Source organism: Thalassophryne amazonica, chromosome 17 (assembly GCF_902500255.1).
Source record: "Thalassophryne amazonica chromosome 17, fThaAma1.1, whole genome shotgun sequence".
Classification (NCBI taxonomy): domain Eukaryota; kingdom Metazoa; phylum Chordata; class Actinopteri; order Batrachoidiformes; family Batrachoididae; genus Thalassophryne; species Thalassophryne amazonica.
The window spans coordinates 63303646-63316010 of NC_047119.1; the positions used below are offsets into that span (position 1 = coordinate 63303646).

Consider the following 12365-nt stretch of genomic DNA (forward strand, 5'->3'; position numbering starts at 1 on the left):
AACAGTGTTGTTAGTGTTATGGACTTATTGTGTTTTTGTAGTTCAATTGGTTTAGTAAGTTTAGTTAAGTGTCATGTTGCTGTTACCATGACTGAGAAGGATAGTACATTTGATGTTCTGCCACCATCTCTGTTTGTGGGTATGCAAAAATGACAGCACCTGTTTGCGGCAGAAAGCAGAAAAGACAAAAATCTCTGTGTGCGTACATGCGTGCGTGTGTATAACTTTGATCATGGACAAACTGGGAAGAGCTGACATTTGCCATTTGGTATGCTTATGTATTTTGGGTCAAGGATGAATTCTGCCAAAACATAACATTGATAAGACTAATAATTGACTAATAATAATGGACTTTGTGGTGCAGTGCACCTTGGGAGTTTGGGGTTTTGGGGGTTTTAATTGTTGTTATTGTGGTTCATGTCAGTTTAACAGTGTTGTTAGTGTTATGGACTTATTGTGTTTTTATAGTTCAGTTGGTTTAGTCAGTTTAGTTAAGTGTCATGTTGCTGTTACTGTTGGGAAAGTGTAGGTACACGGACCCACAACAGGGGGCGCAAATGAACGGACAATGGAGGAAGTCAAATAACACTTTACTGTTGTAAATGGGCACAACAAACACAACAGATTACAACAATAGACAAAAAGCCAAATCACAAAAGGTGTCGTGTGGGCAGGCTCGAAGATAGAAGACGTCTGTCCAAAGCAGAACCGGAACCACACGATTTCCTCCGCCACCAGACCCCGGGAATACTGGAGCCGCCAAGTCCCAAACTCCCAGGTGGCCACTGCCTCCGCGTGTACCGGACCTGGTACTGCTGGCGAGGAACAAAAAACAATTAATGTGGGCGCGTTTGCACCCAGCAATCCGCACGGCGGGAAAACTACCTCCACCTCTCGTTGGAAAAAGAGTCTGCTATACAATGCACAAACGTAACAAAAGGTTACTGTCGAAAGATCACACAGTCAGCTGAGAACGTTACCTTCCAGGTAGAGCGATATCTCGGCAAAGAGGTGGAGACGTCGTCCTGCTGATGTACCCCTGCTGATCAGATGATTGGTAACAGCTGTTGCAGGTGATACCTGACAGCTGTCACCCTGGCTGCTCCTGTGAGGCGGTGCGCCCTCTGGTGCCTGGAGCCCGCACTCCAGACAGGGCGCCCTCTGGTGGTGGGCCAGCAGTACCTCCTCTTCTGGCGGCCCACACAACAGTTACCATGACTGAGAAGGATAGTACGTTTGATGTTCTGCCACCGTCTCTGTTTGTGGGTATGCAAAAATGACAGCACCTGCTTGCGGCCGAAAGCAGAAAAGACAAAAAGCTCTGTGTGCCTACATGCGTGCGTGTGTATAACTTTGATCATGGACAAACTGGGAAGAGCTGACATTTGCCATTTGGTATGCTTATGTATTTTATTTTGGGTCAGGGATGAATTCTACCAAAACATAACGTTGATAAGACTAATAATTGACTAATAATAATGGACTTTGTGCTGTAGTGCACCTTGGGAGTTTGGTGTTTTAAATGTTTTTATTGTGGTTCATGTCAGTTTAACAGTGTTGTTAGTGTTATGGACCTATTGTGTTTTTGTAGTTCAGTTGGTTTAGTCAGTTTAGTTAACTGTCTTGTTGCCGTTACCATGAGTGAGAAGGATAGTGTGTTTGATGTTCCACCACCGTCTCTTTTTGTGGGTATGTAAAAATAACAGTACCTGCTTGCAGCAGAAAGCAGAAAAGACAAAAAGCTCTGTGTGCGTGTGTATAACTTTGAAACCAGGGAGAACTGACATTTGCCATTTGGTATGCTTACGTATTTTCGGGTCAAGGATGAATGTCGCCAAAATCAATCAATCAATCAATCAATCAACTTTTTTCTTATATAGCGCCAAATCACAACAAACAGTTGCCCCAAGGCGCTCCATATTGTAAGGCAAGGCCATACAATAATTATGAAAACCCCAACGGTCAAAACGACCCCCTATGAGCAAGCACCTGGCCACAGTGGGAAGGAAAACCCCCCTTCAACAGGAAGAAACCTCCAGCAGAACCAGGCCCAGGGAGGGGCAGCCCTCTGCTGAGACTGGTCGGGGCCGAGGGAAAGAACCAGGAAAAAGACATGCCGAGAAGGGGGGCAGAGATCGATCACCAATGATTAAATGCAGAGTGATGCATACGGAGCAAAAAGAGAAAGAAACAGTGCATCATGGGAACCCCCCCATAGTCTAAAGCAACATAACCAAGGGATGGTCCAGGGTCACCCGATCCAGTCCTAACTATAAGCCTTAGCGAAAAGGAAGGTTTTAAGCCTAATCTTAAAAGTAGAGAGGGTATCTGTCTCCCTGATCTGAATTGGGAGCTGGTTCCACAGGAGAGGAGCCTGAAAGCTGAAGGCTCTGCCTCCCATTCTACTCTTACAAACCCTAGGAACTACAAGTGAGCCCGCAGTCTGAGAGCGAAGCGCTCTAATGGGGTAATATGGTACTACGAGGTCCCTAAGATAAGATGGGACCTGATTATTCAAAACCTTATAAGTAAGAAGAAGAATTTTAAATTCTATTCTAGAATTAACAGGAAGCCAATGAAGAGAGGCCAACACGGGTGAGATATGCTCTCTCCTGCTAGTCCCCGTCAGTACTCTAGCTGCAGCATTCTGAACCAACTGAAGGCTTTTTAGGGAACTTTTAGGACAACCTGATAATAATGAATTACAATAGTCCAGCCTAGAGGAAATAAATGCATGAATTAGTTTTTCAGCATCACTCTGAGACAAGACCTTTCTGATTTTAGAGATATTGCGTAAATGCAAAAAGGCAGTCCTACATATTTGTTTAATATGCGCTTTGAATGACATATCCTGATCAAAAATGACTCCAAGATTTCTCACAGTATTACTAGAGATCAGGGAAATGCCATCCAGAGTAACGATCTGGTTAGACACCATGCTTCTAAGATTTGTGGGGCCAAGTACAATAACTTCAGTTTTATCTGAGTTTAAAAGCAGGAAATTAGAGGTGGATGAAAATGGAACGTTGATAGGACTAAAAATTTTTGAAGAACTATGGATATTATCAAACAACATTGAACAATGGATGTTGCTAATTACATTCTGGACTCACACACCATTCCAGCAGGGGGTGGTAAATCATCCATATACTAAAACCATGTGCTTGCATGCTCTTATTTAGTAAGTTCAGTGTAAGTACATAATATAATTGTAAATATGGATGACACAAGAAAGTGAAAACACTTATTTCCATTGTGGTCCATTTAAAAATCAAATGACAAAATAGAAGTAATAATAAAATAATAATAATACTGATAATAATAATAATGATAAAAATAATAGTGTGTATATGATAACAAGAACCTAAACAATTTATAAATACATTAAGACTGTAACTTAACATTAAAAATGATGTAATTAACTGGAAATAAAAGGATTGTGTTTGTCTTTTAAAAACCATTGAGGTCTAAGGTCTAAAGTTCTAAAAACATTCTGGACTCACATGTCATTCCAACTCATTATAGAAACTTTGCATAACTTATTACCACCCTTGAAAAAATGTCACCTACCTATTTTATAAACATTACCCAATCTGGAGCCCGTGGATCCCCATGGGCAACATGTAAGTGTTCATTAAACAGGCATGTTTCTCTTTCACAGTGATCAAAACCCTTTTTCATATCCTCTATAAAATTAATGAATAAGGTGCCAGTTTGTGGTTGGCGTTTTCACACAGCAGTGGCCCAGTCTAGTGCATGGCCAGGCATTAATTAATATTCTGCATTGGGGGGGGGTCACGGGGGAGCTGGCGCCTATCTCAGTGGTCATCGGGTGTCAGGCAGAGTACGCCCTGGACATGACGGCAGTCTATCGCAAGGCCACATAGGGACAGACAGACGTGTTCACACTGTCACCTGCTGTCAATTTAAAGTTCCCATTTCACCAAAGCTGCATGCCTTTGGAAGTGGGAGGACGCGGCGCACCTGGAGAAAATGCATGCAGTCACAGGGCGAATATGCAAACTTCACAAAGAAAGGACCAGGTGGGAAGTGCGTTAGTGGAACACCCTGAAGGCAGTTGAAATGGCAGATATTAACTTTTGTTTCATTGGGCGGTGATGTGTGAAACCTCTAAATAAATAAGATGTTATCCATTCATCCATAGATTGACTGCTTGTATTGTCATGTTTGTGCTCCTTGATGGTCCAGAGCCTGCTGAAACAAACCTGCTCATGAGAGACTGGAGACAACCACAAACCTGGTCTAAAGTGGAGCACAGTGTTGTGTGTTGGGGGGTGTGGCTGGACATTTTGGTGTTCTTTTCTTTTCTTTGCTCTCCAGGTGGCATGAGAACTGATTTGTCTGTGGAGAAGGTGCTGGCTGAAGAGTCCTTCACCCTCATCAACATCATGTCCAGCACCTGTGAATGGTGCTCACGTGCAGCCTTAAAGACTTTCAGCTGAAGCAGATAATTGGATGGCGTTCTGCATTTAAGTCATGTGTGATTCAAGCAGAACTGCCGGGAACTCGACCTTGTGATGTTCGTTTGTGAGACGCTGAGGACCGCGCCTGGGTTTGACACATCGAGCCCGTGAAGCAGGAAGGGTGAGGGACACATGCTGTCAGCACACATTAAAGGTATTTTGTTACGCAGTATACTTGAATTGTGATGAGAATTGTGCAGCTTCCTTCTCACTGCTGTGGCGTGCGGACAAGTGATCCTCCACCTGTTGTGAGAAGCTGCTCATTTGCATAAAGTTTAAAATACAGACCTGAATGTGTTGCTGATAGTGTGTGTCTTTTGAAGGATATTAGTTGTAACTGCTGACTTACCTCACCTCTTCTATGCTTCGCAGAGAGTCGGTTTGTCGTGTCCACCTGGGGGGTGTTTGGCGGTGGTAGTGGGTCCAGGAGCACCGGGCTTCGATCCTTTTGGGCGCTGGAGAGCGTGCCAGCCTTCACTCCACCAGAAGGACGCTATTTTGGTTTTTACACTTTGTTGTGCACCAGCAGGTGAAATAAATAAATTGTTTTTGTTATTGGAACCGCTTTCTAGTTATTTTTAGCGCTGGGTTCCGTCTGACGCAGGTCCGCTCCTCAACCCGCGTCGACACATAACACACAGAGTCAGTCTGGTATTTACAACCCCTGGCAATAATTATGGAATCACCGGCCTCGGAGGATGTTCATTCTGTTGTTTAATTTTGTAGAAAAAAATCAGATCACAGACATGACACAAAACTAAAGTCATTTCAAATGGCAACTTTCTGGCTTTAAGAAACACTATAAGAAATCAGGAAAAAAAAATTGTGGCAGTCAGTAACAGTTACTTTTTTAGACCAAGCAGAGGGAAAAAAAATATGGAATCACTCAATTCTGAGGAATAAATTATGGAATCACCCTGTAAATTTCCATCCCCAAAACTAACACCTGCATCAAATCAGATCTGCTCGTTAGTCTGCATCTAAAAAGGAGTGATCACACCTTGGAGAGCTGTTGCACCAAGTGGACTGACATGAATCATGGCTCCAACACGAGAGATGCCAGTTGAAACAAAAGAGAGGATTATCAAACTCTTAAAAGAGGGTAAATCATCACACAATGTTGCAAAAGATGTTGGTTGTTCACAGTCAGCTGTGTCTAAACTCTGGACCAAATACAAACAACATGGGAAGGTTGTTAAAGGCAAACATACTGGTAAACCAAGGAAGACATCAAAGCGTCAAGAGAGAAAACTTAAAGCAATATGTCTCAAAAATCGAAAATGCACAACAAAACAAATGAGGAACGAATGGGAGGAAAATGGAGTCAACGTCTGTGATCGAACTGTAAGAAACCGCCTAAAGGAAATGAGATTTACATACAGAAAAGATAAACGAAAGCCATCATTAACACCTAAACAGAAAAAAACAAGTGTTGGGAAGGTGTCATAGGACAAACCCACAACAGGGGGTGCAAATGAACGGACAATGAATAAGCCAAAAAGTAACAATTTAATGTTGTGACAACACACAACTAAATACACAAAATCTGCAAAGTCAATTAACACCAGGTGACGTGTGGGCAGGCTCGAAGATAGAAGACCCCCGACGAGAGAGAAGCCGCGTCCCACACGGCTTCCACCACCAACGGTCTGAAGAACACCGGAGCCGCCAAGTCCCGAGTCCCCAGGTGGCCTCTGTCTTCGGCTGTCGACCCTGGTACTGCTGGCAGAAAGCAAAGACAAGATGAATGAGTGTGAGTCCGCACACTCAGTATCCACAGTCTGCACACAGTTAGGAGGGAGCACCTCCACCTCCAATCACACACTCGTGCAGCTCCTGTTTAATCCACTTATCTGGTTTGGGGTGTGAGGCGAAGCCGTCACTGTCACACCAAACGCCAATCCCACAGATAAGGACGAACACCACAGGATAACGGCTGCAAGAGAAGTTCAGATTATCACTCAATGATATGAGTCCACAGAGAAAATTACCTCTTCGGTAGTTGATTTCTCGGCGAGGAGGTGGAGTTGCAGTCCGGCTTATAAAGTGGTGTAGATGAGTGACAGCTGGTGCGATGAGTGACAGCTGTCACTTCTTCTGGGTCTGGCGCCCTCTCGTGCTTGGAGCCCGCGCTCCAAGCAGGGCGCCCTCTGGTGGTGGTGGGCCAGCAGTACCTCCTCTTCAGCGGCCCACATAACAACAAGGTTACAATGGGCTAAGGAAAAGCAATCGTGGACTGTGGATGACTGGATGAAAGTCATATTCAGTGATGAATCTCAAATCTGCATTGGGCAAGGTGATGATGCTGGAACTTTTGTTTGGTGCCGTTCCAATGAGATTTATAAAGATGACTGCCTGAAGAGAACATGTAAATTTCCACAGTCATTGATGATATGGGGCTGCATGTCAGGTAAAGGCACTGGGGAGATGGCTGTCATTACATCATCAATAAATGCACAAGTTTACATTGATATTTTGGACACTTTTCTTATCCCATCAATTGAAAGGATGTTTGGGGATGATGAAATCATTTTTCAAGATGATAATGCATCTTGCCATAGAGCAAAAACTGTGAAAACATTCCTTGTAAAAGACACATAGGGTCAATGTCATGGCCTGCAAACAGTCCGGATCTTAATCCAATTGAAAATCTTTGGTGGAAGTTGAAGAAAATGGTCCATGACAAGGCTCCAACCTGCAAAGCTGATCTGGCAACAGCAATCAGAGAAAGTTGGAGCCAGATTGATGAAGAGTACTGTTTGTCACTCATTAAGTCCATGCCTCAGAGACTGCAAGCTGTTATAAAAGCCAGAGGTGGTACAACAAAATACTAGTGATGTGTTGGAGCGTTCTTTTGTTTTTCATGATTCCATAATTTTTTCCTCAGAATTGAGTGATTCCATATTTTTTTCCCTCTGCTTGGTCTAAAAAAAGTAACCGTTACTGACTGCCACAATTTTTTTTCCTGATTTCTTATAGTGTTTCTTAAAGCCAGAAAGTTGCCATTTGAAATGACTTTAGTTTTGTGTCATGTCTGTGATCTGCTTTTTTCCTACAAAATTAAACAACTGAATGAACATCATCCGAGGCCGGTGATTCCATAATTTTTGCCAGGCGTTGTATACAGCGTAATATTAAGATACTCACAGAGGCAGATTGACGATGCACATATACTCTGTTTGTACAGTACATCCAATGAAACTGAATGGAAAACAACCATTAAGCAAAATAAAATGAATCAATAATGGAAAATGAAAAACTTCACTTTAAGGCCTCACTGCTTCACCGCAGGGAGCCTTGTCAGCTGTTCTCCTCTTGCATGCTTTGATATGTCGTCTGAATGGCAGTGCCTCATTTGCTGGCACAGCGACTCTTAAAGGGAGCAGGTCGGTTATTGGGACAGGGGTTGGGCTACCAATATGTGGACCTGTACTGGAATCCAGTAATGCTTCTTACCTATTTCCTTGGTAATTACACAAGCACAACTATACTGTGTGATTATACGTCTTCTTCATTGTCACAGTCCACCCAGCTGTAAGTATGTACCAGTCTTGGCTGGAGACGTAACATATGATTAGCTGGTATCTCATCTGAGGGGAGTTGTAGACCCTCAGCCCCTTCTTGGTACAAAATCTGTGGATAAACACCAACATCAATGGGCCTCAGGGCCAATATAGGACTTACTATTTGTTCATTTGCTCTGCTTGTGTACTGTGACGTGTTGTGTGTTAACTCACCAGAATACATCTCTTTTGTGTCCACTGTCTGAGTAGCAGTGCGTCAGCTGCTTGTGCACCCCAGCTCTTAAATGGAATGACAGATGTTTCTGGTTTAATTCATGTTATGCCAAAAACTCACCCATGATTGATTAAATAAAGCCTCTTTGTGCCTTACATTCGCACTCAGAAGATGCTCCATGTAAATCACAATCTAGAGATTAACTTAGCCCAAATTCACATGCGCTGCGCACTTTAGATTGTGTGCTTTTGATCATCAACATACTTACAGTAGTGTTCAGAATAATAGTAGTGCTATGTGACTAAAAAGATTAATCCAGGTTTTGAGTATATTTCGTATTGTTACATGGGAAACAAGGTACCAGTAGATTCAGTAGATTCTCACAAATCCAACAAGACCAAGCATTCATGATATGCACACTCTTAACGCTATGAAATTGGGCTATTAGTAAAAAAAAATAGAAAAGGGGTTGTTCATAATAATAGTAGCATCTGCTGTGGATGCTACAAACTCAAAACTATTATGTTCAAACTGCTTTTTTAGCAATCCTGTGAATCACTAAACTAGTATTTAGTTGTATAACCACAGTTTTTCATGATTTCTTCACATCTGCGAGGCATTAATTTTGTTGGTTTGGAACCAAGATTTTGCTCGTTTACTAGTGTGCTTGGGGTCATTGTCTTGTTGAAACACCCATTTCAAGGGCATGTCCTCTTCAGCATAAGGCAACGTGACCTCTTCAAGTATTCTGACATATCCAAACTGATCCATGATACCTGGTATGCGATATATAGGCCCAACACCATAGTAGGAGAAACATGCCCATATCATGATGCTTGCACCACCATGCTTCACTGTCTTCACTGTGAACTGTGGCTTGAATTCAGAGTTTGGGGGTCGTCTCACAAACTGTCTGCGGCCCTTGGACCAAAAAAGAACAGTTTTACTCTCATCGGTCCACAAAATATTCCTCCATTTCTCTTTAGGCCAGTTGATGTGTTCTTTGGCAAATTGTAACCTCTTCTGCACATGTCTTTTATTTAACAGAGGGACTTTGCGGGGGATTCTTGCAAATAAATTAGCTTCACACGGGCATCTTCTAACTGTCACAGCACTTACAGGTAACTCCAGACTGTCTTTGATCATCCTGGAGCTGATCAGTGGGTGAGCCTTTGCCACTCTGGTTATTCTTCTATCCATTTTCATGGTTGTTTTCCGTTTTCTTCCACGCGTCTCTGTTTTTTTTTTTTTGTCCATTTTAAAGCATTGGAGATCATTGTAGATGAACAGCCTATAATCTTTTGCACCTGCATATACGTTTTCCCCTCTTCAATCAACTTTTTAATCAAACTACGCTGTTCTTCTGAACAATGTCTTGAACGTGTTGTTTGGGCCGCTGAAGAGGAGGTACTGCTGGCCCACCACCACCAGAGGGCGCCCTGCCTGGAGTGCGGGCTCCAGGCACCAGAGGGTGCTGCCGCCTCACAGGAGCAGCCAGGGTGACAGTTGTCGCCCATCACCTGAGACAGCTGACAGCAATCATCAGAGGGGTATATTAGCAGGACGGCATCTCCACCTCATTGCCGAGATATCGTTTCTACCGAGGAGGTAACGTGTCCAGCCGATTATATCAACCTTGATTACTTTTTGCCTTTATACAGAGAGAGAGAGAAGAGCAGCAGGAACAGTATTTGGATAAGTACTCACACTCCTGCACTTCAGTGTTTTCTTGACGAGAGGAGGAGGAGGTGGTGTTACCACCGTCCGTGTTGCTGGGTGCAGCGCACCCACCTCTGACTGTTTTTGTTCCTCGCCAGCAGTACCAGATCCGACAAGCGGAGGCAGTGGTCACCTGGGAGTTCGGGACTTGGCGGCTCCAGTATTCCCGGGGTTCGGTGGCGGTGGAAATCGAGTGGTTCCGGTTCGACTTGGACAGACGTCTCCTACCTTCGAGCCTGCCCACACGACACCATTGGAATTCGGCTTATTCACGAAATTGTTATCTGTTGTGTTTGTTGTGCGAGTTTCACAACAGTAAAGCTTTGTTATTTGCCTTACTCCATTGTCCGTTCATTTGCGCCCCCTGTTGTGGGTCCGTGTTCCTACACTTTCACAACAGGACGTCCCATTTTCCTCAGGCTTTCAAAGAGAAAAGCATGTTCAACAGGTGCTGGATTCATCATTACATAGAGGACACCTGATTCACACCTGTTTGTTCCACAAAATTGCCGAACTCACTGACTGAATGCAACACTACTATTATTGTGAACACCCCCTTTTCTACTTTTTTTTTTTACTAATAGCCCAATTTCATAGCCTTAAGAGTGTGCATATCATGAGTGCTTGGTCTTGTTGGATTTGTGAGAATCTACTGAATCTACTGGTACCTTGTTTCCCATGTAACAATAAGACATACACTCAAAACCTGGATTGATATATTGGATTGGATTATTGTGAACACTACTGTAAATATGATGATGTTGCTGAGCTACACAGAATTGCTTCTTGTCGGTGGTTGAATGAGAGTCAGATGATGTATAATTCATCAAATACCTGCATGTTAAAGCCAAAGTTATTTTATATACATTAAAGTATGATTTTTAACTTTTAAAATATAGGCCACAAAATGGGATTCATCAAAGTACACCTGTATATATTTGTAATATACGTTATTCTCAAGTCTGATTTATTCATGTATTTATTTTTTCTAGGAAACTCCAGTTGACTGGACTGTGGTGGGAATTTCCTTAAGGAAACTATGTACCAGGAGCCAAAATGGCTGACAAAGTGAATACATTATCATACTTCTATGGCAACATCACCCGGGAAGAGGCGGAGGACTACCTACATCAAGCCGGGAAGACTAATGGCTTATACCTGCTACGGCAAAGCCGAAACTATTTGGGTGGCTTTGCACTTTCGGTGTCTTACTCAGGTCGCTGTTACCACTACACCATCGAAAGGGAATCCAATGATACGTACGCTATTGCCGGTGGTCAAAGCCACAGAAGCCCAGTGAATGTGATTGATTACCACTCCCAGGAGATGGATGGTTTGGTGTGTTTGCTGAAGAAGCCCTGCAACAGACCCAGGAACATGCAGCCAAAAGTGGGGCCCTTCGAAGACCTGAAGGAAAAACTCATCCAGGAGTACGTGAAGCAGACCTGGAACCTGCGGGTTAGTCACAACTCCAAGCAATGATGAGGTCATATTGGGTATATCATATTTTGCTTATTAGTGTATCATTTAAAAGTCATGTTTGTGCACAGGGGGCAGCCCTGGAGCAGGCTATCATTAGCCAGAGGCCTCAGCTAGAGAAGCTCATCGCCACCACCGCACATGAAAAGATGCCCTGGTTCCATGGCGTCATACCCCGAGAGGAGTCAGAGCCCAGGCTTCAATGTGGCACCCGTGCAAACGGAAAGTTTCTGTAAGGTTCAACCTTTCTACTTCATTTTATTTCCTCTTCTGTTTCCGGGCAGCGCTTTGCTCTCTTTCTTTATGGCTCCACATTTGAGATCAGCTCAGGATGTCAAAGATGAAACAAACTGCATAAAAAAAACTTTTATCCCAAACACACACATGCATGCACGCGTATGCACACACGGACACACTCACACCTGGCACTCACATTCGGCTGCTCCCGTTTGTTCGGGGTCGCCACAGCGGATACAGTCATATCCGCACTGGTATTTGGCACAAGTTTTACACCGGATCACCTTCCTGATGCAACTCCAGTGTTACCTGGAGAAACACACACAGCCGCTGGTGTTCTAAAGAGGTCTCCAATCCAAGTACTAACCAGATCCTGCACTGCTTAGCTTCTGAGATCTGACGGGATCAGGCTGACACAGAGCAGACCAGCAACAAACTCTTCTCCAGTGAAACGCTGTGTTAAAAAGTGAATTCCACACACAGAAAAAAGGTGCGACCTTTATGCTGATGCAACTTAAGCTATAGTCACATTCGCTATAAACAATGGCGAAAAACAGTTGGCTGTTTTGCTCGATGTGCATTCCCGGGGGCGTGCTCACTACATTTCTGTAAAATGTCTTGTAAATCACTTCAGAGGTGTTATCTGGTTAAAAAAGAGCATTTTCAGATTTAGAAGCGTTAATTTGTTGCTAACCTTAACAAATAAAT

At 43.4% G+C, this 12365-nt stretch overlaps 1 protein-coding gene across 3 annotated transcripts in view; it reads left to right on the forward strand.

The window, feature by feature from the left end:
* The window catches only part of syk (spleen tyrosine kinase), an 82666-nt gene that overhangs the window by 22562 nt on the left and 47739 nt on the right, over positions 1–12365 (forward strand). For all 3 annotated transcript variants that reach the window (XM_034192229.1, XM_034192231.1, XM_034192230.1), the window contains exons 2-3: positions 10934–11399; positions 11492–11652. In XM_034192229.1, coding sequence (XP_034048120.1) covers positions 10998–11399; positions 11492–11652 — 563 coding nt within the window. In that variant the 5' untranslated portion in view covers positions 10934–10997. The remainder of the gene's footprint in view (positions 1–10933; positions 11400–11491; positions 11653–12365) is intronic.